Below are 27,071 nucleotides of genomic sequence, written 5' to 3' on the forward strand. Positions count from 1 at the left end.
CCCCCCCCAAGCACTACCAGGAGTGACTAGAAATAACGGTCACAAGCTGGCAGAGGGTAGATTCAGACTAGACATCAGGAGGCGCTACTTCACAGTCAGGGTGGCTAGGATCTGGAATGAACTTCCAAGCGAAGTGGTGCTGGCTCCTACCCTGGGGGTCTTTAAGAGGAGGTTAGATGAACACCATGCTGGGGTCATTTGACCTCAGTACTTTTTCCTGCCACGGCAGGGGGTCGGACTTGATGATCTGCTCAGGTCTCTTCCGACCCTACCAACTATGAAATATCCAGGCCTTAAAAAAATTCAGGGTCTCAACTTTTTGGCTCAGAGTTATATTTACTTGACAGGCCTGTCAAAGACCACAGAGAAAGTTAATGGCAATGCAAAGCCAGTACCAATTTAAAACCCAGGAAAGGGTGACCAATTTTCAAGTTTTCAGAACTTGTTTCTTGGGATTTGATTTAAAGGCCTAAATACTGACTCTTGAATTGTCTTGGGATATGCAACAAATATCCCATTTGATGTTTTTTTCCTCTTGTTGTAGTGACATCTACAAATGAACTGTGACAGCATTTCACTTACAGAGATAAAGCCTTTGTTGTTCCCTGGTTATGACTGCTTAAAGCTCCTTAGCCAATATGTGCTGGAGTACTGTATCCAGTTTTGGGCTCCACAATTCAAAAAGGATGTGCAGAATCTTGAGAGAGTGCAGAGGAGAGCCACATGCATGATCAGGTCAGGAAAACAGACCTTATGACGACAGGCTGAGAGCCATGGGACTCTTTAACCTGGAAAAGCGCAGGCTCAGGGGTGATCTGGTGGCCACCTATAAGTTTATCAGGGGTGCTCATCAGGATCTGGGGGAAAGTCTGTTCACCAGAGCACCCCAAGGGATAACAAGATTGAATGGTCACAAACTCCGCTGCAACCGATTCAGGCTGGACACAAGAAAGAACTTCTTTACTGTCCAAGAAGTCTATTCCAAGGTTTGGAATAGACTGCCACTGGAAGCAGTTCAAGCACTCGCTTTGAACACCTTCAAAGACACATTTGGATGCTTATCTTGCTGGGATCCTATGATCCCTGCTGATTTCCTGCCCCTGGGGCAGGGGGCTGGACTCGATGCTCCCCCGGGGTCCCTTCCAGCCCAAATGTCTATGAAATCTATGTGGGATAGTTGAGTCTATTTAGCCTGATGTTTTGGCTTGTGAATTAAGATTCCTTTATTAAAAGAAACAGCCTGGTTTCTGAAATTTCTCTCTCTATGGCCTCCTCTACACATACAGGTAAAAGCACGATTAGATATAGCACTTGATCCACACAGTCATACCTGCCATGCCACACACACATGGCAGGAGGTACAATGGTGGGATCATGCATTAGATACAATCATGCCTTATTGTCAGTGCAGGGGAAGCCTGATCCTGGGCTCCACCTGCACCAGCCAGGAGGAAGTCACAGCTAGGAGCTCCCTTTGCTAAGGGGGCTTCCACCTGCAGAGGCCATGCACAGCTGGACCCAGAGTCCTGCAGCTGATGGGGCTCTGGGTCTTGGCTGTGCCTCAGGTGCCACCTGGACTCAGAGCCATGCATGGGCCCAGGAGATTCATCCACTCCCAGCTTTGGGATCATGGCAGCTGCAGTCTTCAGGGCTCAGGGGTTTTATGCCTGGCATGGTGCACCCCTGTGGCTGGGAGCCTTGTCAGCGGATAGGGCTTTGAGTCACAGGGGACACCATACTACACGTACAAATTAAAGCTTGATAGCAACCAGCTATAATGTTAGTACACATTTTCAAGGTCTAACTTTATAGCTGGTTGGAGATTTTCATAGCTACTTTGAACATGTAGCTGGTCTCTAATTCTGCAATTAACCAGTTGTATGATGCTTGTAATGTGTAAAGGGGATCTGGGGTGGCTTTTCTGTAGTTTTCAGAAAAACACATTCAGCTAAAAGCCACAGTTAGTGTTCAATATTAAACTTTCATGCCAGCAGTGTGTCACAGCATGGGGTCCTCAGGGGTGGCCATGATGCCCCTTGGGCTCTGTGACTATGCCAATCTTGCCCAGTGGGCACCCTTTTTTCCTCATCTGCCACATCTTGCTGATAATTATAATAAATAGGGAGGCTGCCCTCAAGATCGTTTGGACACAGTGATGGACCGCACTGAACCCTATGGGTTCTTGGACACCTTTTTGGGTCCTGCTCAAAATGGATGCCTCACAGGACACCCGCACCCTTATGGGCTAGATGCTTGGCCCCAAAACTACCCCTTTACCATGCCCCATACCTTGTGGATTGTATTCAAACCTTGTCCCTCTGAGGCCTTGATATAGCTCAGCCTTTCCTTCATCACTGGGCTCTCCGCAGCCCTGTCTCTGCACCCACACTGGCACTACGCCCACTGGGGCTGGCATCTCCACACTGTAGTGTGCCCCATTGAGGCCTCCTCCTCCCCAATAGACTCAGCCAGGTCCACTGGCTTAAATAACAACAGATAACACAAGCCCCTGGGCTATAATGCAATACAAACAGTGCAGGGTTTGCTCTGTCCCTTTAAAAGACAAACTTCTCCCCAAGCATTAAGTACCTTGCAGCCCAGGGTACCTGGCCAGCTCCTGGAGCCCCATTAGCTCTGTAAATGGCATATCAGGCAACCACAGCATCTCTAGGCAGTTCTTCCCTAGAAGCTCCTTCCCCTGGCTGCTGCTAGAGAACTAAACCCTGCTGGCCTCAGCCCTGGGGTTTGTGCGCGCCCAGGGCCCTGCCTTCTTTCTGTCAGCTGACCAGGTGCAGGCGCAGGCCAATTCCCTCGTTAGCCCGCTGCCATAACCTACACCTGTGGGGTTTCTGCCTGGCTCCTAGGGCCCTCTCCCTAGGCAGTTTCTGCCCTTCAAGGAGCAGGCACTTTAGTGCCCTGTGACACAGTTATACTCATAAGATTTTATATACATATGGTGAACAATCAGAGCAATCAGGTTCTAATCTCCTTCTCTCTGCTTTTATCCTGGGTAATTATTTCAATGAATTTACTCCTGATTTATTCTGGTGTCAGTGAGATGATAACAAGATCCAAGTATTTCATTAATGAGGAAACCAATTTCTGTAACTCATGCTTGATACCCAATAAGAAAACTTCATATGCAGTCATTCCAAACCAATTTGTTATAGGTCGCAGTTTAAGACAAATACTGCTTTAGATTGGCAGCTTACAATGCAAAGCCTTTTTACCTTCCTAAAGATGTAGAATGCCACTACATGAATCTATCTTCTATGTAACTTCTTGTTCCATTCTCTGTCTAGGGAGAACAAGGAATTCAAGGTTTGCCAGGACCAAAGGGTTCAATGGGACAGGGCTTCCCTGGTCCAAAGGTAATTGCTAATCCTTAGGGTAAGGAAAAAAAATAGGGGTTTTTTTGTATATTTTATAAGATGTATTTACTGTGCCTGGGTCTTTATACAGAGAAATAAAATAATGAAACATTGCCCCACATAGCTTGCAAGGGCCTGGCTACATCTAATACTGCCAATTATTATTCAGGAATGGGCCCAAAATTAAGATATAGCATAGGATGATAACAACAAGCAGCAGCAGCAGAAAAAAAAAATCAAATCAATTGAAAAAACTGTTGTGACATTTTTCTGGTATTTGTGAATAGTCTTCTTCCATTATTTGCCAGGTTCTGACAAACGGAGGAAGGGAAGTGTGTTAACTTTTCAAAGGGAACTTGTTAGAGGTTCCATGTTGACCTGTGGTCTTTGATACTGATTTAAATATTTAGATCCCAAATCTGAAGTCATTACTCATCAAAATGCCGCTTCGGGCCATGGGAGACTTGTGAATAAAGAATGCAGAACTGACCTAATTATATAATTCTTAGTTCAACACACTGATATATACATTTAGTGCTTAAATTTCAAAAGCAGTAAATTTTCCCTCGGGGGGGGGGGAGGAAATCAATGGGTATCTGTATATTCTAGATTAGCCAAAGTCTGCTCATACTCATTAATGTAGGGGTGCAACCCTTGATTTGGAAGGAATGTAATCCATTACACTGAGCCTCACTTAGGTCTGTGATTGTTTTTTACAATATAAACACTTGGCATTAATGATGTTTCAGTCCATACAGTTATTTCATATCACTTTCATAATCTCGCTAATGGCTTCAGTATTTTAGTCATAACAGTCAGATGAAACATTGTCAGTCTCCCTAATCATAGTTTGAATCTCTTCCCACTATGTCACCATGTTTTCTACAGATAAAAGTACTAAAATGAATCAGAAGGCATGTATCTGCTTCCTCATCTCCCTATGATTGGTGGGGGGAGGGAAATTCTCTTCTGCTTTATCCATAAATAGCTAGAGAATAATTGTTACTATCATTTTGACACATCAGACCAAAAAAACCTGCCTTTTTGTAGTAATTAGAGCAGATTTGTACTACATGTTGAAATAAAAAGAATTCTGTTATGTGGTTACTGTCATTTCTAGTTTTTCCTGAATTTAGGTTTTTATTAAGGTCTAACCTCATATTAGTTTGTAGAAACACATTTTTTATTCTTGTAAATGTAAAATTCAGCAATGTTCTCTGTAAATAAAAAGGGAGGGCTTCATTAGCAAGAATTTAGTACCAGGATCAAATACCCAACTAACCCTTTTAAAACTGTATTTATGTATGTATTTGCATCCAGCATTAAAGGCAAGGTGCAAAATTCTGCCCTCCATTAAACTAATTCATCCAGTTATATTTGCTTCAGCAGAGTTATTCCTGATTTACACCAGTGTAATTGGAAAAAGAATTGCCCAGCTGTGTACAATAAACTATGAAAATACAGAAGATGAGGTCTTCTGTATTCAGTAACATTTCAATTTGATTACTACATTGCCTAAATCTTCTCCCACTTTACAGTAAATGTGCAGTGTGAATTACGTGGACTTCAGTGGAACTACTTCTGCTTTGTGCTATCTTGAGATAAATTAGAATGAGAATGAGAGAATCTGGAAAAAAAAAAAAAGCAAGAAAAAAAATGGTATTTAAAAAAAAAAAAAAAATCAAGCTATGGCATAACAGGTACCAATAGAATATGCCTGTTTATTAGTTAAGTACCAAGCCTTTGATAGCCATAGTATTCCATAGTGGTTCTGAGGAGATAATTCACATGAAACATAGGCTGGCATGGAATTTGCTAGATGGGCAAGGAACTGTTCTGTTCCATCCCTGTCTTTCAGAAGTGTCTCATTTAAATCCTAAACAACATTATGTTGGAATATTTCAGCACTATCCTTCGAAATACAAAAATTCTGCAGCCCTTATTTATATTTGAAGTCAACAGTACTATCATTTTTCTAAGGAGTCAGAATCTGGTCTTAAATAAGAGGATACAATGTAGTTGAAATGTATGCATCTCTGCTGTTTCTATGGAGGTAACATTCTTCCTGGGTGGGCCGTACTCACAGCTGGTTCTGAACAAGTGTAAATCCATTCAGCAGTTTCTCTAAAGAGTTAGTAGAGTTCTTCCATGGGTTTGCATGGAGTGCATGTGCTATTACAAGGAATGCACCAGAATTCTGTAGTGTCAATTGACAGAGCAAGATATGGACTTGAAGAGCAATTTAAAGGCTCTTATTCTAAAAGTTGAATAACTTCATAGAAACTTTCCAAAGATAATCCAGTATTAGAAATGTTAAGTGTCTCAAATATGAAAAGCCACAACCCAATTATTGTTTTCAGCTATATTCAAAAGCACCACCAGTTTGTGACATGGAAAAAATAAAACAAGTAGAGAAAAATAAACAGAAAATTAACCAATGGGACTGGAGCCAAATCAGGAATCCGGCTATGAATACCCACAAAGAATCACAGTTCCAACTGGATGGCTGTAGTGTGCAATTACTTGTAACTAGATATATTTCTTTAGGGAGACTGGGGAAAGAAAGGTGATTCAGGAAAGAAAGGTGATAAAGGAGAGTTTGGAGAACCAGGACCTCCTGGACCAAAGGTAACATGCATTTTTGCACTGTTTAATTTTACAAAATAGAACTACAATGAAATAGAATTTATTAATTGATCTTACTTTCCATGTTTTTAGGGATATTCTGGAAGAAAAGGTGAACCAGGTCTTACAGTAAGTGTGTACATTAAAAAAAAAAAAGAAAAAAGATAAAATTTTCAAAAAAAATTTACCCTTACAAGAAATTGGTATGCATTTTGTTACTTTGCTGATCTGCATGCTATAGACTTTGCCTTAATAAATGGTGTTCAACCTTTCTTTCCTGGTGAGCCAGATGGGCAATGCCCAGTTGCTATACAGGCCAGATCTGACCAATGGCCCTGATCTGGTGTCTGGGGCAGGTGTAGCTGCATCTGGTCACGCAGAGGGACCAGGAGGCAGCCTGGCCCCAATTCAGCTGGGCAGGGGGAAGGGAGTGTGACCTGGTCCCAGTCCAACCATGTGGGGAGAAAGGGGCCTGGCCTGACCCCAATTCAGTTGCATGGAGAGAAGGAGGCCTGGCCCACCCCATTTGGCAGTGCAGGGAGAGGGAGTGTGGGGATCTGGCAGTGCAGAAGAGGGAGTGTGGTGGTACTAGTGGCCAGATGCTGTGGCTCTGTGGGTCGCATGTGGCCAGTGGGCTGGAGGTTGACCACCCTGGCCTAAATTATTTTGAGTCAGGTTGACACAGAATTGGAAGAAAAACCTGACAGGAACTGGTAGAATCATATGGGTAGGAGGGGTCTCCCAGTATCGAGGGCTGGCGAAGATGTGGCATGTGTGTCACAAGTGGCCTGGGGAGCCTCTGTCTGTGGGATGAGACAGATTGGGGAGGGAACAGGCAACACAGTGGCCAGGGCCAACCCTAGGGGGGCAGAGCCTTGGGCAAATCAGCCTGTGAGACCCCCTTAAGCAAGCCAGGTGGTTCAGACTGCAGAGTGGGATGGAGGCGGCAGCCCTGGCCCTGATGCTGGTGCAGCCTGGGCAGCTAAGGCGAGTGCTGTGCTGGGCACACCCTCATGGTCCTCACTTGTCTGGTCTAACTCCATGCACAAATGAAGAATATGCTATTCCTGAACCATCCCAGATAGATGCCTCTCCCTGCACTTCTTGAAAATCTCCAAGGAAGAAGATTCTATAGTTTCCCTGGGCAGCTTTTTCCATTGTTCTGCTGTTCCTGAGATTTGCTCTAAATCTTCTTTGTTGCTATTTAAAATCATTTCCACATGCCCCATTCTCTGTGGTAAGGAAGAACAATGGTTCTCCACCTTCCTTGTGGCAGCCTATCTAATTTTTGAAAACTGCTAGCCCACATAATCTTTTCTCCAGAGGAAGCTTATGTAGTTCCTTCAGCTTCCCTCACACAAGTTGCTTTATCATTTGTGTTGCTCACCTCTGAATCCTCTCCAGTTTCTCTGTATCCTTCTTAAAATGTGGTGGCCAAAACTGGACATAGTACTCCAGCTAAGGCCCAACCAACACCAAGTAGAGTGGTAATAGAATAGTTAATCATACAAGTGAACAGAGGATCCATAGTCCACCTGTAATTATAGTCACAGACAGGTTTTGCTGTTCTGCCATTTTCCTAGTTGTGGTGAGGAGACTTTGTTTATTAGAGCAGTAGTTCCCAACCTTATTTTTTACCATGCCCGGTGGGAGTGGGAGGGGGTGCACGGTGCCTGCTGCCTCCCTCCAGGGGCTCCCCCCCTGCCCAGCTTTAACCCTGAAAGTTCAGATGTGACCCCAAAAGCCACTTAGCTGGGCAGGGCTGGGCAGGGCTCTGGGTGAGGGGGCTCATGCCACAACCCTGCAGCCAACCCACTGTGGCCTGGTGGTTAGGAACCTCTGCATTAGAGTATTGTTTTGGGGATCTAGACAGATTAACCATGGAGAGATTCAAAGTCTTTACATATAATAGACAGTAGAAGACTTTTTCCTGTGTGGAATTACTGAGAATGTACACAATGCAGATGGCTATAAATGCATATGGAAGTAAATAGACTGTGTAGTAATGACCTTTTGACCATCTAAATGGCATAGCTTCCTTTCCTACATACCAAATTAGTTATTTTAAGACAAAATAATGTAACTAGTTCTGAGCTCATTATAGAATGAACATCATCATCTCCGAGAGGTTTGTTTTTTAAAATATACTTAACACTTGAAAATCAGGATACAGTTCTTGAGATCCAAGATTAATAATACTTGTATTTTAAATTATTCTGGTCATGTGTGACAGGCCATTCACAACATCAGCCCTCCCACATGTCTTTCCTGCCACACCTTCGTTGGAACTGAATAGTTGTCCATAGGCAGGAAGCGGCCCATTTATTGCCTTGAGGCATATAATATATGCCCTTGGCATCAGGGCAATACTCCAAACTTGCCTTATACTATGTCCCATGCCTCATAGATGGCATTCAAAATCACTTCCAAATCCCCTTGCCCCTTAGCTGGGGCTGTACTCGTCTTCCAGTCCACATTTGGCCTCAGGTGTCGTCAGACATACCTTGGTCTCTCTGCCCCCTTCATTGTGGGCAGAGCCCACAGTGAGAGCAGGTTTTAGGTCTTCAGTAGCAGATCAAACAAAATAAAAACATGCCATAGATTTAGAACACACAGCACATTAATAAATTAATGCATATTCTTTTTCAGAGAGAAGAAATTATCAGACTTATTAAGGAAATATGTGGTAAGAGCTGAGAGGAAAAGAAAGTAATTCAATTGTAATAAAGTACACTGGAGTTACTTCGGTTGAAAGCATACAGGTGAAGTATCCACATGAAGGATACTAGTTAAAATGAAACACATGGACAGTCTCACCAGAAAAAAAAAAAAAAAAAAAAAAAAATCAGAAAATAAATGTAGTTGGCTAGAGAACATGATTTTCAGTTAGTATATATCATGGGTTAGGAATAGTTCTATTAACCAAAATGAAGCCTGGCCAAAAAACAAAAAAAAAAAAAAAAAAAAAAAAAAAAAAAAAATCTTAACAAGGAAAACCCAGAAGAGATATCTTTTCTGCACCATAAATTATCTGCAGAAGGGGTAACCAGAGTTAGAACATGTGTACTACCATTGCAGACTACAAATATGGGAATTTTGAGACCATAAAATAAATCATGGTTATACATGCTATTTTAAAAGTTTCTGAAATTATGAACTGCATGATTAGAAGAAGCATTAGACTATTACCTTCTAGACTGGATGAATTATTTAGGACATAGCACAATTACATATTCAGTGGGCGCATCTACACATATATTAATGCACCTTAGATACTATGCATTTAGTTTACTACTTCCTTAATAAAGCACTAATAAAATGCAGTACCTAAAGTTACTGTGCAGTAGCACCAGTGCATGGTTATTTAGTGACACTTACTGTGCATTGACCTAATAACACTGCACAGTAAGCTATTAGCGCAGTTTCTGCTGTAACACACTACTGCAAGTGTTATTAGGCCAGTGCACATTAAGCATCTTGTATAGATATGCTCCCTATGTTGCTCAAAGTTAAGAGAAAATTATTTCCTGCCTATGAGGATATATACCCTAATACTAAATATATGCTAGACAAGTTTCTTTAGGTAAATGTGATATAGTTTTTTAGACCAACTTAAAAAGGTATCACATTTACCTAGCGAACTTTGTCTGCCTATGTCCTTAGACCTACACAGCTACAACCAACACCCCTGAAATATATGCTAAGGATTTAGGTAAAATACAAGTAAGGAAGGCCTGAAAATGTAGAGAACAAGACAGAAAGTTCCATGAAAGTGGGAATACATGACTGATATGGGAAACCCTTGGGAAATAAATCCCAGTAATTTAAGAACACAGAACTGATATGGAGTCTTGGAAATACCAGATTTTAGTTTAAAAGGTAAGTGCAAAATTCTTTTTTAATTTTAACAAATCCATTTATTTAGGCTTTTGGTAATCTTATGATATATATTGGCAGCTTTACCATGATAGACCTAGTAGTTTAAATAACAAGAGTACACTAGCATAAAGACTCAATCTCAATATAAGGCTTCTTGATCTAAAGTGAACCCTGACACTTGATTCAAATTCACCTGCAGCACAGCCTGAGCTACTTGATTAACTCCTTGTTGGGGTTGTATGTTGCTTTTATCATTTTTTTTCTGTGATTTTTTTTTCCATAACCATAAGTGTGTATAGAAACCTTCTAATTTAGCACTTAAATATTCTAATAAAGATATTCTGAGACTTCTCTAAGGCCCCTTGCCAGACATGTAAATAAATGCCATAGGATCTGATGTACAATCCCCATAATCATGTTTCCTGCCATGCCATGCAGAAGGCACGATTATGGAATCCAGCATCAGATCCCATCATCCCTTATTGCTAGAGGAGGGGGAGCCACTGATCACAATCCCAGGCTCCCACTGTACTGGCAAGTAGCAAGTTCCCATGGCCGGAATCCTGTCAGCTGATAGGGCTCCCAGCTGTAGGGGAACACCATGTGCCCCTGAAGCTGGGAGCTGTCAGGTGATCTGGGCTCCCAGCTACGGAGGTACACCATACGCCCCTAAGACGGAGAGCCATTAGCTCCCAGCCATAGGGAGTGCACCATGTGCTCCCACAACTGGGAACCATCAGCTGATTCAGTATTCCAGCTGAGAGGGAACATTATGTGCCCCAGCGGCTAGAAGCCTGGATTAACTAACTACTCCAGCCTGGCCACACATTCAATTAATGGCACTAGGAACCAGCCACAAAGTTCCTACACATTTGTTTCTGTAATAACATTGTAACTTATTCCTTGTTTTATCACTCCATTAATTGCATTAATGTATGGCCAGGTAACAACTTAAAATGTGATTAACTGGTTAATCGCATCTTAAGTGTGACAGCCCTAGTATCCATATTACTGTTTTAGAGCTTTCAGGGACTCAGTGTAAAAATGTTAATCTAAGGATGATTCAGAAGCCAAACCCAACAAAATAACCATAGTATATATGCGCTTGAAAAAAAAAACGTAATCAAATTGATAAGACGTTTGTTTTGACTGCACTTTGTTAAACAAAATATAAGCAAGAAATAAGAGTAAATGTATTATTCCATTTTAGAGTTAAATATTTGGTAAGTCAGACCATGTCAGAACATATACCCATTCATTTCTCTACTGTATTTGTCTTGCTCCTGTTACTGAGATCTTCCCTGGACAATCGCTATATACATTAATTCACTATTCTTTAACGGGGCCTTGAATAAGTATAAATCCTATACTTATTTTTTCAGTTAATTCATTTTGTCATTGAAAAGAAGTTTCTTATAAAAATCTCTAAAACTCTTAATATTTTAGGTTGTGGTATGAAATGTAAAGAAACTCCATTGGAATTAGTGTTTGTGATTGACAGCTCAGAAAGCGTTGGACCAGATAACTTTGGTATTATCAAAACATTTGTGACAACAGTCATTGATAGGATAACCATCAACGAAGCTGCAGCGCGGGTTGCCATTATCAACTTCAGCCACAAAGTAGAGGTGGTATCTACCCTTCAGCAGTACACAAACAAAGACCACCTAAAAATTGCTGCTAATGACATGCAGTACCTAGGGGAAGGCACATTTACAGCTACAGCCATCAACAAAGCTATTGAAATATTTCATGCAGCACGGCCAGGGGTGAGAAAAGTGGCTATTGTGATAACAGATGGACAAGCAGATGACCGTGATAACATCCATCTGGATGATGTAGTAAGGAAAGCCAACAACATCAACATTGAGATTTTTGTAATCGGGGTAGTTCAGAGAAATGATACCCATTTTGAGGACTTTCAGAAAGAAATGGATCTCCTTGCAACAGATCCTGACAGTGAACATGTTTACCAGATAAATGACTTCATCATGCTCCCAGGTAAGAGAAACTCCATCATTAACCAGAAGTTATATTTGATATACCTATTGAAGCCAGTCAGTATAATCCTGTTGTTAGGTAGGTTTCCTTTCAACTTCATAGGCAGCTGTTTCCTTGGTTTCTGTCATTCTCTGAAAAAGTTACCTAGTCCAATCCAGTCTTCACCCCTTCCAGAATAAATGAAACTAACTCAAACTACAAGAGTTTCCAGAGCTATTCTCCTACCAACTTTTTTCCTCTCTAGGCCATTGAAGCTTGTGCAGCCTTCCTTCAGGAAAGGATTCCTATTCTTCTCAAGTCTTGTCACCATGTTCAAATTTGAGTCCAAAAGAAGGACTATTATTGCTCAATCTGTAGTCTTAGTGAGGTTTCCCCTTATGTGGGCAGGCCAGTAGGTGTTCTGTAGTCTGAAAGTTTCCATCAAATTTGCACATGGTTTTACATCATTAGAGTATCCCAACAGTTGCATAGATTCATAGATGTTAGGGTTGGAAGGGACCTCAATAGATCATCGAGTCCGACCCCCTGCATAAGCAGGAAAGAGTCTTCCTAATGTCTAGTCTAAATCTGCTCTCTGCTAGCTTGTGGCCATTATTTCTTGTAACCCCCGGGGGCGCCTTGGTGAATAAATACTCACCAATTCCCTTCTGTGCCCCTGTGATGAACTTATTGGCAGCCACAAGGTCGCCTCTCAACCTTCTCTTGAGGAGGCTGAAAAGGTCCAGTTTCTCTAGTCTCTCCTCGTAGGGCTTGGTCTGTAGGCCCTTAACCATACGAGTGGCCCTTCTCTGGACCCTCTCCAGGTTATCCGCATCCTTCTTGAAGTGTGGTGCCCAGAATTGCACGCAGTACTCCAACTGCGGTCTGACCAGTGCCTGATAGTGGGGAAGTATCATCTCCTTGGACCTATTCGTCATGCATCTGCTGATGCACGATAAAGTGCCATTGGCTTTTTTGATGGCTTCGTCACACTGCCGACTCATGTTCATCTTGGAGTCCACTAGGACTCCAAGATCCCTTTCCACTTCCGTTCTACCCAGCAGGTCATTTCCTAGGCTGTAGGTGTGCTGGACATTTTTCCTCCCTAGGTGCAGCACTTTGCATTTCTCCTTGTTGAACTGCATTCTGTTGTTTTCTGCCCACTTGTCCAAACTGTCCAGGTCTGCTTGCAGCTGTTCCCTGCCCTCCGGCGTGTCCACTTCTCCCCATAGCTTTGTGTCATCTGCAGACTTGGACAGAGTACATTTCACTCCCTTGTCCAAGTCACTGATGAAGACATTAAAGAGTATCAGTCCAAGGACCGAGCCCTGCGGGACCCCACTGCCCACACCCTTCCAGGTCGAAACCGACCCATCTACCACGACTCTCTGGGTGCGACCCTCCAGCCAATTTGCATGTTATGTTGCATGTTATTTTGAATCTTACCAACCACTGTTTAGAGGCAGTTCAAGCTTCTCCGTGTTGGCCAATCAAGCTCTTTGTCTTCAGGGAGATGTTTAACAGTTTTTATATTCATCCTACCTCCTTCCTGGGCCATCTCTAGTCATGACTGAGAAATTTTTATTCCATGGCATTTCATTCAGTGGCCGTGATATAGAAAGGAAACCTTTCCATGATTTTAGTCTACTGGGAGCCATAATGTGTCTGTGTAATAGGTGCCTCATATCTACAACAGCCTCCGTTTTGCTTGCTACTGCTCTCCCGATGTCTGATGGGGTAATTTCAGTAAGGAAATGAAGACTATTGATGTTTGGTGGTTTAAGGCATCCAGTAATGCACCTGCAACTTTTGTTCAGCACAGTATCTAGCTTCTTTGCATATGGCAATCTTTCCCAAACCAGGCATGCATATTCACTGCGCTTGCACCTTGTTATTCAGCAGCTAATTCATAATGTTGTTGGGTTGGCTCCTGTAACAGGACTGGGCCCCTAGGGGAAGCTGTGATGCCCTCTGGTGGCTATATGACTCCCACCTGGCTCAATCTCTAAGACATCCTCCCTCGATTCCTCTCCTGCTACGCTTTGCTCCTATTAAGAGATTAAAGAAGTGAGGCAGCCCAAGGGTCTTAGAGTGAGCCCTAGTCCATTCTAGCCCAGGAGGGCCCTTCTGGTCTCAGTTCTGTCTTTAAGCTGATTGGTTCCTCTCAGCCTGTCCATACCCCAGGGCACCTGTAGCCTTAAGGGATAATTACATGGCTCCTACTGCCCTTACACCATGCCCATGCTCACAAATGTTTCCTGTTCAATCAATCTGATCACTTCCTTGTAGAGGTCTTGGTCCACTTGGCTTCCACTCCTTTTCTCGTGATGGTTTGCTTAGCTCAGGAACCACTGCATTGGGCCTGGTTTCTGAGCTCCAGCCCTAGTATCACCTCTCTTGGGCTTTGGACCCCCTGGCCCTATCTGCCTTACCCCTGAGCACTAAGCCTGCTTCGGTTCTGTCTCCACCTTCTCTCAGGCACTGGGCCTCATAGCTCTTGTCTCTGCCCCTGTTAGGCACTGAGCCCCCTGGCCCCAGGTCCTCTTTGGGCTGGCTACCCTCTCAGGCTCTCGGCCCCCTAGCCCTGGGTTCTGTCCTTCCCCAGGCTCATAGTATCATAGTACTTAGGGTCAGAAGGGACCTAAACAGACCATCAGGTCTGACCCCATGCCCTGGGCAGGAATAGGTGCTGGGGTCATATCACCCCAGCCAAATATCTGTCCAGCCTCCTCTTGAAGACCCCCAAGGTAGGACAGAGCACCACATCACTTGGGAGCTCATTCCAGAGCCTGGCAGCCCTAATTGTAAAGTAATGTCTCCCGATGTCCAACCTGAACCTTCTCTCTAACAATGTGTGGCCATTATTTCTAGTAACCCTGGGTGGTGCCCGGGGGAACAGAGCCTTCCGCAATTCCCACTGGTACCCCCCGATTAGTTTGTAAATGGCCACCAGATCTCCTCTCAGCCTTCTCTTGTGCAGGCTGAATAGGTTCAGGCCCTTTAGCCTCTCTTTGTAGGGCCTAACCCACTGACCGTTGACCATGCAAGTGGCCCTCCTCTGTACCTTCTCAATGCTAGTCACATCCCTTTTGAAGTGGACCCAGTACTCAGCTGCGGCCTGACCAACACCACATAGAGGAGAAGGATCACCTCCCTGGACTGGCTTGTGATGCATCTGTAGATGCACAACAAGGTACAGTTAGCCTTACTGACTGCTTCCTTGCATTGGTGGCTCATGTTCATCCTGGAGTCAACAATGACTCCAAGATCCCTTTCTGCCACTGTGTTGACAAGGGTGTTCCCCAGCCTATAGGTGTGTTGCTAGTTCCTTTTCCCTAGATGCAGTACCTTGCACTTGTCTGTTTTGAATTCCATCCTATTCTCATCTGCCCACCCCTATAACTTGTCTAGATCTAGCTGGATTTTGTCCCTCCCCTCCAGTGTGCCCACCTCGCCCCACAGCTTGGTGTCGTCAGTGAATTTGGGCAGCATGCATTCTACACCCATATCTAGATGACCTATAAAGATATTGAAGAAGTACAGGCCCCAGGACCAACCCCTGGGGGACTCCACTGCCCACATCCCTCCAGGTTGAAAACAACCAGTCCACCACCACTCTGGGTGTAACCATCTAGCCAATTTGCCACCCATCTGACTGTGTAGGCATCAATGCCACAGTCACCTAGTTTTTTTAGGAGAATGTGGTGGGAAACCGTGTCAAAGGCCTTCTTAAAATCCAGGAAGATGACATCCACCCTGACACCCTCGTTCAGGGACTTTGTGACCTGATCATAAAAAGAAACCAGGTTAGTCAGGCAGGACCTGCCCTCAGTGAACCCATGTTGGTTGCCCCTGAGCATTACCTCCCCTGCTGGGCCCTTGCAGATGTCCTACTTGATACATTTTCTCAAAGGTCTTCCCAATGACTGAGGTAAGGCTGACTGGCCTGTAATTGCTGGGGTCCTCTTTTTTCTTCTTCTTGTAAATGGGGACCACACTGGCCCTTTTCCAATCCTCTGTTATCTGGCCAGTGCCCTGTGCACACTCATAGAGCCGTGCCAGGGGCCCCGCTATGCCCCCTGCCAATTCCCTCAGCACCTTCATGTAAAGAGCATCTGGAGCTACTGATTTAAACATGTCCAGCCCCTCTAAAAGTTCCCCATCTAGGTTCCCCATCTAGGTCTGGGTTCTGCCCTTGACTAGGCTCTGGGTGCTCTGAATATGCCTTGAGCCTACCCCTAGCAAGGTTCAGGGTAATTGCATGCCTCTAGGGCATCAATGGGACCTCCAAACCACCCCTCATAGTCCCTTCCACAAACCACCAGTGCATAGCTAGCTGTTTTCACATCTTCTCTCATTCCTTCCTGCTGTACTATTGCTGTGCCGCTAACACAGCAATAGACCTTTTAAAGGGTCAGACTGCCTATAATGCTATGGCTGGCCCTCCTCTTGACTGCCTGAACAGTTTGTCTCCCTTTTTTACTTTCTCAGTAACAGGAACCATAGGTTCCCTGTTACAGCCCCCATTTGGAGTTGATGAGATTCTTTAATACATGTTGTTCCAGGAACTAATTTTGCACTTTGTCTTTTCTACACTAAAAGTGTATATAGAAAGTGTGTGGTCGAGTGTCGCTCTCAAGTAGATAGCATTCTATTAATCCTTGTGAAAGCTAGCTTATGTCCAGGGAAATCATGCACAAGTCAAGTATTAAACATCACATAGCACAAAGGTAGCTTCAAAAAAAAAAAAAAAAAAAGGAATGGTCACTGGTGCTGTATTCATAGACCTGTCAGCAGCTTATAGCACTGTAAACCACTAGAGGATCCTTGCAAAAAATACATATGATGAAAGATTACTAACTACTACAAATAATACAATGCTTGCTAGAAGAATTGATGACTGTCAAATTATGTAAGAAGGAGCCAATGGTGAAAACAAAGGACTGGCTTACCTCAAGGGAGTGTACATACAACTATATTACTTAACATTTATATCAATGATCCACCATTTAATCCAGGCGGAATAAATCTAATTTATGCAGATGATTTTTTTAACCACCACCCAAGCTAACAATTTCACCCAGATCAAAGCTATATTGACATCAGCACTCAATGGGTTGTTGAACTATTACACCAAAAATCAACTATGTACAAATCCAAATAAAATAAGTTAGTCTCTTTCACCTTCAAAACTGAGTTACTGTCACAGGCTGGAGTCCCCAGAGGTGGCCGTGTGACCCCTAGGGCCCCTTGATCGTGCCAATTCAGCTCAATGAGCACCCTCTTTCTTGCCCGCCACATCTTGTTGGTAATAATTATGAATAGGGAGGCTGCCCTCAAGTTTACATTGGACACAGTCCTGCTGGACCCCACTGGACCCTATGGGTTCTCAGACCCCTTTTGGCTCCTACTCTAAAATGGATGTCTCAGGACACCCTCAGCTTTCTGGGCTAGCTGTGTGGCTCCAAACCACCGCTTTACTATGCCCAAAGCCTCGCAGATGGCATTCACAGTGTCCCTTCACATCCCTGTCTCTCTCCCTCTGCGCCCACACTAGTGCTGGGGTCTGTACACCCCAGATACTGCACCCACACTGGTGCTGGGGTCCCCACACTGTAGTGGGCCCCCAATGAGGCCTCCTTCTTCCCCAGTAGCGTCAGCCCAATCCACTGGTCTACAAACAAATCAAAATACAAGCCCCTCGGCTATAACATAATGCAAGCAGCTCAGGGTGTGCTCTGTCCCTTTAAATGAATCACCCTTCCCCAGCAAAACATGCTTTGTAGGCCAGGGTCTGGTGAGCTCCTGAAATCTCTTAACCTTACCAGCAGCAGGAGATGGGCCACCAAACCTCTTCCCTTAGCTCCCTCTAGGAGAGCTCCTTCTTCCTTAGCTGCTGGCAGAGAACTGACCCTCTGGTCCCAGCCCAGGGGTTTATATATGCCCCAGGCCCTGCCTCTGCCAGTCAGCTGACCACCTGCAGGTGCAGGCTAATGCCCTCCTTCCTGCTGCCCTGGTAACTTGCTGCTGAGGGGTTCCTGAGTGATTGCTAGGGCTCTCTCCCTAGGTAGTTTTAGCCCTTAAAGCAGCAGGCACCTTAGTGCCCTGTGACAGTTACTAATAAGTGACACAACCTAACTGGAATGGAATAACTCTTGCCTACTGCCCAAATGGAGTAACATTAGGATGCCTGTGTTGGGTCATGATTCCACTGTCTATGGAGTCTTCACTCTGTCAGGAAGTGAAGTAGATTTCTCTCTACCCTTGCATAGTTTCTCCCTCTCAAACTAATTCCCTTTCTAGTTATTTGCCAGGTCTTTGCATTTTATTAGAATAAGAAAAGAGATCTTACCTTTTCCCAAGGTCCCCTCTAAGTCCCTTTAGAGAGACCCCAGATCTCCTCCCCTTCTTAGCCTCTCCAGCCTGTCCACTTCTAAAAGGCATAAGTTTAGATTTTGGTGCCCAGGCAGCACTGGGGGATGGAGGGGGTGAAATGAGTGCTTGTCTCCTTGTGTAGGGGCTGGGGCATCCACAGCAACACAGGCTGCTGCTGTCTTGGTGCAATCAGTGCCAACATGGACTGAAGATGTGGTGTAGGGTCCCTGGAGCCTGCCGTTGTCATGCCCCCTCTGAACTGGTGCCTGGGGCTGGTGCCCCAGTTATTCCCCTTGCTCCACCAAGTTACATTACTGCCCTTTCCAAGCTCTAAGCTAGGAGAACCATCACCAGTATCAATATCTTCTCTGGTCTCTTTCATGCAGCCATAAAAGACATCTCACCAACAGGCCTTACTCTCTGGTGGTTGATGCTTGCCATATCTCATAGGAATGACTATCACTAAGCTGCATTTTTTTTTCCTAAACTGAGGGTGCTACAAAGGCTTTGCGAGGCTCAGAGTTGGTCTTAAAGAGCTAGAATGCTCTTTTACAGGCTCATAAATTTCAGGTTATTCTATTGTAAATGAAAAGATTAAATCTTTTTCACCTCTATTAACAATACTTGCATTAGAGTAAGGCTGATGATGCTATCTACTTACTTGATAAGTGAAAAGCAACCTGTTCAAATTTGCTGATGATACCAAAATTTGGGATGAGGTGGGCATGCTAGTAGGGAGGGAAAGACTGTAGAAAGACCTGGATAGGTTGCAGGGGTGGGCTAACAAAAACAGGATGCATTTCAATGCAGACAAGTGCAGGGTGCTGCACTTGGGCAGTAGTAACCAGCAGCACACTTATAAGATGGGAAACTCTCTTCTTGAGAGCATGGAGGCAGAAAGGGATCTTGGAGTCATTACTGACTCCAAGATGAACATGGGCCGACAATGCGAGGTCACGGTCGGCAGGGCTAACCAGACCCTATCGTGCATCCACAGGTGCATCTCAAGTAGGGCCAAGGAGGTGATCCTCCCCCTCTACACGACACTGGTCAGGCCACAGCTGGAGTACTGTATGCAGTTCTGGGCACCCCACTTCAAGAGGGATGTGGACAACATTGAGAGGGTCCAGAGGAGGGCCACCCGCATGATCCGGGGACTGCAGGGCAGACCCTACAAAGAGAGGCTATGGGGCCTGAACCTGTTCAGCCTTCACAAGAGAAGGCTGAGGGGGGACCTTGTGACCATCTATAAACTCACTAGAGGGGACCAGAAGGGTTTGGGGGAGACCTTGTTTCCCCTAGCGCCCCCCAGGATAACAAGGAATAATGGCCACAAGTTGTTGGAGAGTAGGTTCAGATTAGACATCCGTAGGAACTACTTCACAGTCAGGGCGGCTAGGATCTGAAACCAACTTCCAAGGGAAGTGGTGCTGGCTCCTACCCTGGGGGTCTTTAAGAAGAGGCTTGATGCCTACCTGGCTGGGGTCATTTGAGCCCAGTTTTCCTCCTGCCCAGGCAGGGGGTCAGACTTGAAGATCTACAAGGTCCCTTCCGACCCTACTTCTATGATTCTATGATAGCTGGTAGTGATCCAATAGCGATGACTTCTTGCACAAAACTTGTGGTGGAATTTGTGATTGGAGTGAACACTAATTATTTTGTATCTCAGTAGCACAGAGCAGATGCTAAAGAGAAGAGTATGTATATGGAGTCTCTCCAGACTAATCTGTCCCACACCTCTCTTTCCTTAGAGCTTCCAGCATTTATGTGCCTAAGGCCCCTGGCAGACATGCAAGTAAAGGCCTGATGGGATCTGATGAAGGGTCTCCACAATCATACTTCCTGCCATGCCATATCTGCCTGGCAGAAGGCATGATTGTGGGATCCAGCATCAGAACCCATCATGCTTTACTGCTGGTGTAGGAAGAGCCTGAGATCACAATCCGGGGCTCCCCCCACACCAGCAACTACCAAGCTTCTGCAGCTGGGAGTCCCATCAGCTGATGGGGCTCTCAGCCATGGGGGCACACCATGCACTCTTGCAGCTAGGAGACCCCAGCTGATCCAGGCTCCCAGCTGTTGGGTGAAATATGAATTTTCATTTCCACTTAGGAGACATTTTATAATCTTTATATTTTCCTGTACCTGAGGAAGGATGAATGTGCCCAAAAGCTTGCAAATAAATAATTTTTTTTTGCAAATATCTAGTTGGTCTAATAAAAGATATCACCTCTACTACAATTTCTGATTCCTTCCCCCACAAGTAGGAGCCCAGATTAGCTAATGGGGCTCCTAGCCACAGAGACGCACCCTGCTGCAGGGAGCTCAAAATCCCCTAAGTATCATGTTTAATGCCAATTGATGTATCTTTCTTGCATGATTTTGTCCAATCCTCTTTTGAACCTGGTTAAATTGTCCACTTCTGCAACATCTTACAGAGGGTTTTTACAAGCTGTGTGAAAAAGACCTTCAACCATTGGACTTTAAAGTCAAATCTTTCTGATAAGTGATAACACAACCTTAATTCTATCCCATTGCCATTCTGACATGATTTATCAGTCAGTGGGCACGTCTACATATGCATATTAATGCAACATAATAAACTCCAGTACATATCACGTGGGAATTTATTGCTCCCAGGCACTGTGTCACGTTGGCCCGAGGGGGTCAGCCTGCCAGCCTGGGGCTGTTCCTACGGAGCTCAACATGCTGCAAAGGAGCTGGCTTGGGCATGAGGGTGCTGTAGTACTGGGCTAGCTGGCAGGCAGCTCTCACACTGAAATACCTTTGTGCTCCAACCAGCTGGGTCAGTGTCTACATGTACACTGGTGCACATGTGAAAACTCCACAGCAGGATAGTACTTGAATTTACAAGTACAAATCTGCTGTGGAGTTTACTAGTTTGCTGTTGCCTAATAGGGCCCCATGTGTAGATGCTGAGGCATTTACTGAGGATTAATTAGGCAACTCCTCAGTAAACATCTCATGTAAATATGCCCAATATCTCATAAACTGTTATTCTTAAAGTTCATGCTTCATACTACAGTAAAAGTGTGAAGAAAAACAGTCTCCAGGTTTGTTCCCTTTTTATGTGTCTTTACAAACTTCATATTTGTATTATTCTTTTTCAGCTCTGGAAAATAAACTCCTCCAAAAACTCTGTGAGAATGACTTTGGTCTATATAAACCTGTATCTGAAACGACTACTATACATAGCCTTTTTGAATTTGGCAATGTTTTGATACCAGCACCTCATGTGCCTGTACCTGAACAAGAAAGTATTGATACTGTAAGTAAAGAGTAGTTCTTAATAATCTCTGAAAAGAAGCCTGCCTATATTTTCATTAAAATGTCTTTATTTATTTAGATTTATATCCCACCCTATTCAAAAGGCTCAGAGTGGCTTACAATAAACAAACAACCCACAGATGGAATTCCCTAAAAAAGCACCCCAAATCTTTGAACTCCAGTTCCCCTCCTCCCCTCCATACCATCTCCCTGTCCAAAGTACAGCCCCCTGCCAATCCCAACCATGCCTCTGAACCACTGTTCACATCTAGATGCAAGAAACATCTTCCTCCACTCCCTACTCTCTGCTTCACTCCAAGGAGTGATTTCCCCACCCTGCCATTCTTATTATTCCTTAACATGTGAAGTGGTCAAATAATGAATTCTTTATGCTTAGATCAAAATAAAGTAAGACATTAAATTTAATTGCTAAGAGTCTAGAATAGCAGTTTAAATAGGCAGTAAATCCTGATGGCCTAGAGATCTTATAATTGTATATAATAACAAGGCCTCAACATTTTCATAATGTGGGCACAACTTAACAGACTGAGTCTGATAGATACCTCTGTTCATGCATGTTTGTCTAAGTCATTTGAGATTTAGTTTGTCCAGAACTGATGCATTTTAACTTGTTGCAAACTGCTGTGAGTTTTAGCACAGGTGCTCCAGAAACTCCCATCTAAGATATACATGCTTAAATCAACAATATGTTATATGCTAGTAGAAATGTTTTATCTGAACAACAGTGTAAAGATCTGGTTTCTGCATTCTGAAACCCACCCTTGTACAAGGGATCAGACACACCATATATATATGAATGTTAAAAAATAGCTGTGGACTTTTCATCTTGATCTCTTTTTGCATAGCACATTTTTGCTGAATTGATTTGTTGATGTGATGTCTTGTCATGTTTACATGCTACCTGCTTATGGTTAAAGCCACCTGGATTAGGCTTTTTTCCTTGATTCATTAAGAGATGGCTGAAGTACCCACATTTTTGCCCTAATCTAATACCAGGTAGCACCAATTTTCAAAAATGACCAAGGTAACATAGCTGCAATCTTCCTAATATTTTATTTTCCCTTTTGCAAATTTTTCATCTCGGTGTCAGGGTTTTTTGTTTTATTCTGTTTTTCAACATCAGAACCACAGCATAAGGAAATTAATAAAATGATTTTATGGTAGCCTCTGAATCAGCCAAACATATTCCTAGTACAACTCCACAAAGTTAACAAAGAGCTGAATTTTACTCATTGTGGGTGCATCTACACATGCAATTAATGTGACATGATAAATTCCAGAGCAGTTTGTACTGGAGAAAACTGCTCCTGGGTGTGCCCAGGACAGCAGCAATTCGCGCCAGGGTAGAGCAGACCCAGGCTGACAGGGGCCATGGGTAGTCTGCCTCAGGCACCGGATGGTGGCAGTGGGCAGCAGAGGGGCTGCCTAGGGCACAAGGGTGAAGCAGGAGACTAGCCTACAGGTGACTGGGCACAATTTGCAGTCACGGTTACTGTCTACATGTGTATTTCATTGCACGTAATTACTCTACCGTAAGAAAGTACTGTAGATGATGATACTTTACTGTGGAGTTAATTAGTCTATTCTTCAGTAAAGTGCATGTGTAGATGCACCCTATGGTGTTGAAATGGATAAACAGCTAAAAACATTCTATAATGCCTTATCTTTCTTCTGCTTTTGTACAGGCCATTAGCACACAAAGTTCATCACCAAAGATGGCAGTCCTTCATGTAAAATAAAAGCACTTAAAAATTCTATATCACTTCAGGCAGTAACTATAGACTTTATGTTACTTTCTTCATGACTTTGTTCTCTAGCTATAAAACTCTTCCTGAGAGGGAATTCATGACCTTTGGGACAGATTCTATTGAATAGCAGTGCACTGCTGAGGAAAAAAAATCAGACTTGCTGCAGAACAGGTGGAGCTTTACTGCTCCAGAACTATACATTACCTCTAATAGTGTTTTGCACTGAACCTCCATATACGTGTTTTAGGAACTATTCATCTTAATCTTAAAATAGAGCATTTACTACCTTTACAGCACATCTGAACATACATCAAAAGAAATTCTCCATCCTGTTTGCAAATATTTAAAAGGCAAACTTTCCAGTTTTAGTCATCTCTATAAATCTGTTGAATAAAATATTTGATATGGGATCCTTTGCCACACAAGCATTAATCACTGAACCTGGGTTGATTTTGTAGCTCACGTGTTAAAGCTAATACCATTAACTCAAAGTAGGTGAGTCAGCGAGTTGGTTAATGATAATTCTTTGGATTGTTCTTCATTTATTAGCATTAGCAGCTGAGTGTTTCCACACAGATTTCAAAATTCCCCGATTTATCTGAAGCATGAAAGATCATGTGTAAACTGTTACTGCTCTCAGCTCTGGGCACATTACAGCCCTAGTGTTGCAGGGGTGATAACAAGGGCAGAAATTGCCCTTATGTGCCTGTAGGCAAAACAATTGAAAACACTGACTTGTGCATGGTGAGACTAGTAAATTATTTCTGACTGGGATCACATGCATCTTTTCATGAGTCATTTTCACTTCTAAATGCCTGAATGCTCATTCACATGGATTCGGATGATAATGGCAAAAGCTAAGCCTTCAAAGCTAGTGAATTGCCATCAAAACAAACAAGGCCTAAGCTAAAAGAATGTAGCCTGTAAAGGGTTTTTGGACCATGTCAGCATATTTCTATTTCATCCACCATTGCAGCTACTGAATCACAGAGGCCAAGAGTTTTCTTGGCCTGGATCAGCATTTTTAAGGTTACTTGTAATCAAACAGATACAGAAGGTAGTATTCCATTAAAAGTGCTTCCACTCTGCTGCTCCAGTCCTTCACCAACACTACATCACACAAGTGTGATAAAGGCAGCACAGGTACTATAGCTGGAGGTGTACCATTCATGAATGAGAACCCTGAAATTACTACTAACATAGCAAAATGATAACTAAGGGGAATCATCAAACATCATTATCTTTTCTCTAGGTTATTTGAACTTAAGTAGGATTTTATCATAAATTATAACATTTTGAATCCTATTTTAGCTTGCAGGGACCAGAGATGGGCAGCCATTTTCTCCTTCCCTGAATCTTACTGCTCCCCCACCTTTGAAAAGGAAAATTCCTGAGACTTATGAACATCCATTTACCCCTTCACTTTATGTCAGACCTGATGAGCTGGAAACCAAAACTGCTAGTCCACTTGTACGTCCATTATTCAATATAACAACAGATGAAGAAAGACTTCAAACAACATTGCAACCTCCAAGAGTGACAACTAGAAAAGGTAAGAATCACATGATTCTACTGCTGGAAAGAGTTTGGGAAAATAAAGGTCCCATTTTGTGTTGTTAAACACAAGCACTGACTGCAAATGTAAGGGTTTCCTTTTTGCCCTCCTAACTGCTAACTCCTTTTTTCCAATATTAAAAAAAAAAAAGCTATTGCAAACTTTTATTGTGCAATATACAGGTTTCTCTCTATGCTGTATATGTGTTCTTGGAAAATGGTGCATAACTCGAATTCACATAAAAGGAACCCAATTTACAATGTAACAAATAGGGATAAGTTCCATGATCTTGACTGTTTGTTCCCAAACCTACCACTTTTACAAGACAATTTTGGTACTCATCAACAGCAGATGGTACACACAAGCACAGGGCACTTTCATAATGGGGATGGCAACTACAGAAACATGCGTCACAGACAAGAACCACAGATCCACACAGGAGCACAGATCCACACAGGAGACTATATTTTGGTGCACGTCACTCCCACAGTGCACTGCACAAAGCAGCTGACTGCGGGCTTCCACCACACTGATCGTGTAAGAGTGAATTTACCTCGCATATAATGAATTTTTGGTATAAAAAGGATCATCGCATAAGAGCGAATTTATACATACAGAACCCACATAAAGCGAGGAAAACCTGTATATGGAATAAATAAGCAAACTGGGTTAAATGAACCAGTTATTCATGCTTGGAGACCAGAGTTCAAATCATTTAGGCTAGAAGAAGGAAAATATGGTTGCCCAATAGACACTGAAACACAATTGGCAACACCTATTCAGGCAGGGTGAAGCACTGGTGACCCAGCACATGTTGCTAGTCAAGAATGAATGGTGCTGGCTAGGGCTGTGCAAAGCTTCGGTTGTCAATTCGATTTGGAGAAGATTCGGCTCAATTCAGTGGCTGACTCTCCAAATCTGAATCGAATCGGGAGACCCATTAAAAGGTCCGAATCAAATCCAAAGACTCTAAATTGATTCAGAAAAGATTTGGAGAGATTCGGAGATTTGGATCCGCCAGGGAGAAGCAGGCACAGCTGGGCAGCTGCAGGTTCTCCCATGGCTCCTCTGGCTGTGCCTTTCTCTTTCTGGGTGGGGGGGAGCTGTGGGAGAAGCCCCCATGGCTGCCTTGCCTGGGCCCAGCCCCCACCCAGCCGCAGCCTCCCAGCACTTAAAAAAGAAAAAAGAAAAAAAGCCCCGCACTCACCAGTTACAGCAGTGGTGATTGGGGCCTCTGGGATCTCCTGGCAAAGGCCCCTGCATAGTCCCCACTCCCTGATTGCCCCCCGACCTGGCCCCGCTCCGATGGGCCCCCACCTGGCCCCAGCAGTCTGGGAAGAAAAACAAAACAAAACAAAAATAACCTGCACTCACTGGCAGTAGCAGTGGCTTTGGGGCCTCTGGGGCCACGTGGCAGAGCCCCCGCTCACCGATTTCCTCCCTGGCCCAGCCACATCCCAATGGCTGCCCTGCCTGGTCCCAGCATCCCGGTAATTAAAAAAAAAAAGCAAAAAAAAAGCCCTGCACTCAAAGGCTCTGGCAGTGGTGACTAGGGCTTCTGAGGATTTGTGGCAGAGCCCCCGTGTGCAGCACGGGGCAGTGGGGGACAGTGGGGATCACCCCACTTGCCTGGCACCTGTGCGGCAGCTGCTCCATGGCGCAGGTGCAGCATGCTCTCTGGGAGCTGGGGCAACTTCACCTGTCAGCTGGAGCCCAGCACCACTCAGCCCCAGCAGCCTCAGCTCCCAGACAGCACGCAGTGCGCTGCTGAGCTGCGCTGCACATGTGTGATGGTGCAGCTGTCGTGCGAAAGCCAGGTGGGGGAGATTATCCCCACTGCCCCGTGCTGCACCGGGGGGGAGGGGGATGGAGGGGCTCTGCCACGAGCACTTCCATGCTGTACATCCTGTTTTTTGGTTTCATAGATTCATAGATGTTAGGCTCGGTAGGGACCTCAATAGATCATCGAGTCCGACCCCCTGCATAAGCAGGAAAGAATGCTGGGTCTAGATGACCCCAGCTAGATACTCATCTAACCTCCTCTTGAAGACCCCCAGTGTAGGGGAGAGCACCACCTCCCTTGGGAGCCCCTTCCAGACCTTGGCCACTCGAACTGTGAAGAAGTTCTTCCTAATGTCCAATCTAAATCTGCTCTCTGCTAGCTTGTGGCCATTATTTCTTGTAACCCCCGGGGGCGTCTTGGTGAATAAATACTCACCAATTCCCTTC

General features: G+C 44.1%; 1 protein-coding gene across 1 annotated transcript in view; it reads left to right on the forward strand.

Moving 5' to 3' along the window:
* Positions 1–27,071, forward strand: part of COL28A1 (collagen type XXVIII alpha 1 chain) — a 169,318-nt gene that overhangs the window by 131,335 nt on the left and 10,912 nt on the right. The window contains exons 28-34 of the mRNA XM_006036981.3: positions 3,303–3,371; positions 5,919–5,999; positions 6,090–6,125; positions 8,646–8,682; positions 11,322–11,876; positions 21,362–21,519; positions 24,599–24,839. Of these exons, the coding sequence (XP_006037043.1) occupies positions 3,303–3,371; positions 5,919–5,999; positions 6,090–6,125; positions 8,646–8,682; positions 11,322–11,876; positions 21,362–21,519; positions 24,599–24,839 (1,177 nt within the window). The remainder of the gene's footprint in view (positions 1–3,302; positions 3,372–5,918; positions 6,000–6,089; positions 6,126–8,645; positions 8,683–11,321; positions 11,877–21,361; positions 21,520–24,598; positions 24,840–27,071) is intronic.

Source organism: Alligator sinensis, unplaced genomic scaffold (assembly GCF_000455745.1).
Source record: "Alligator sinensis unplaced genomic scaffold, ASM45574v1 scaffold196_2, whole genome shotgun sequence".
In the NCBI taxonomy this organism is placed as follows: Eukaryota; Metazoa; Chordata; order Crocodylia; family Alligatoridae; genus Alligator; species Alligator sinensis.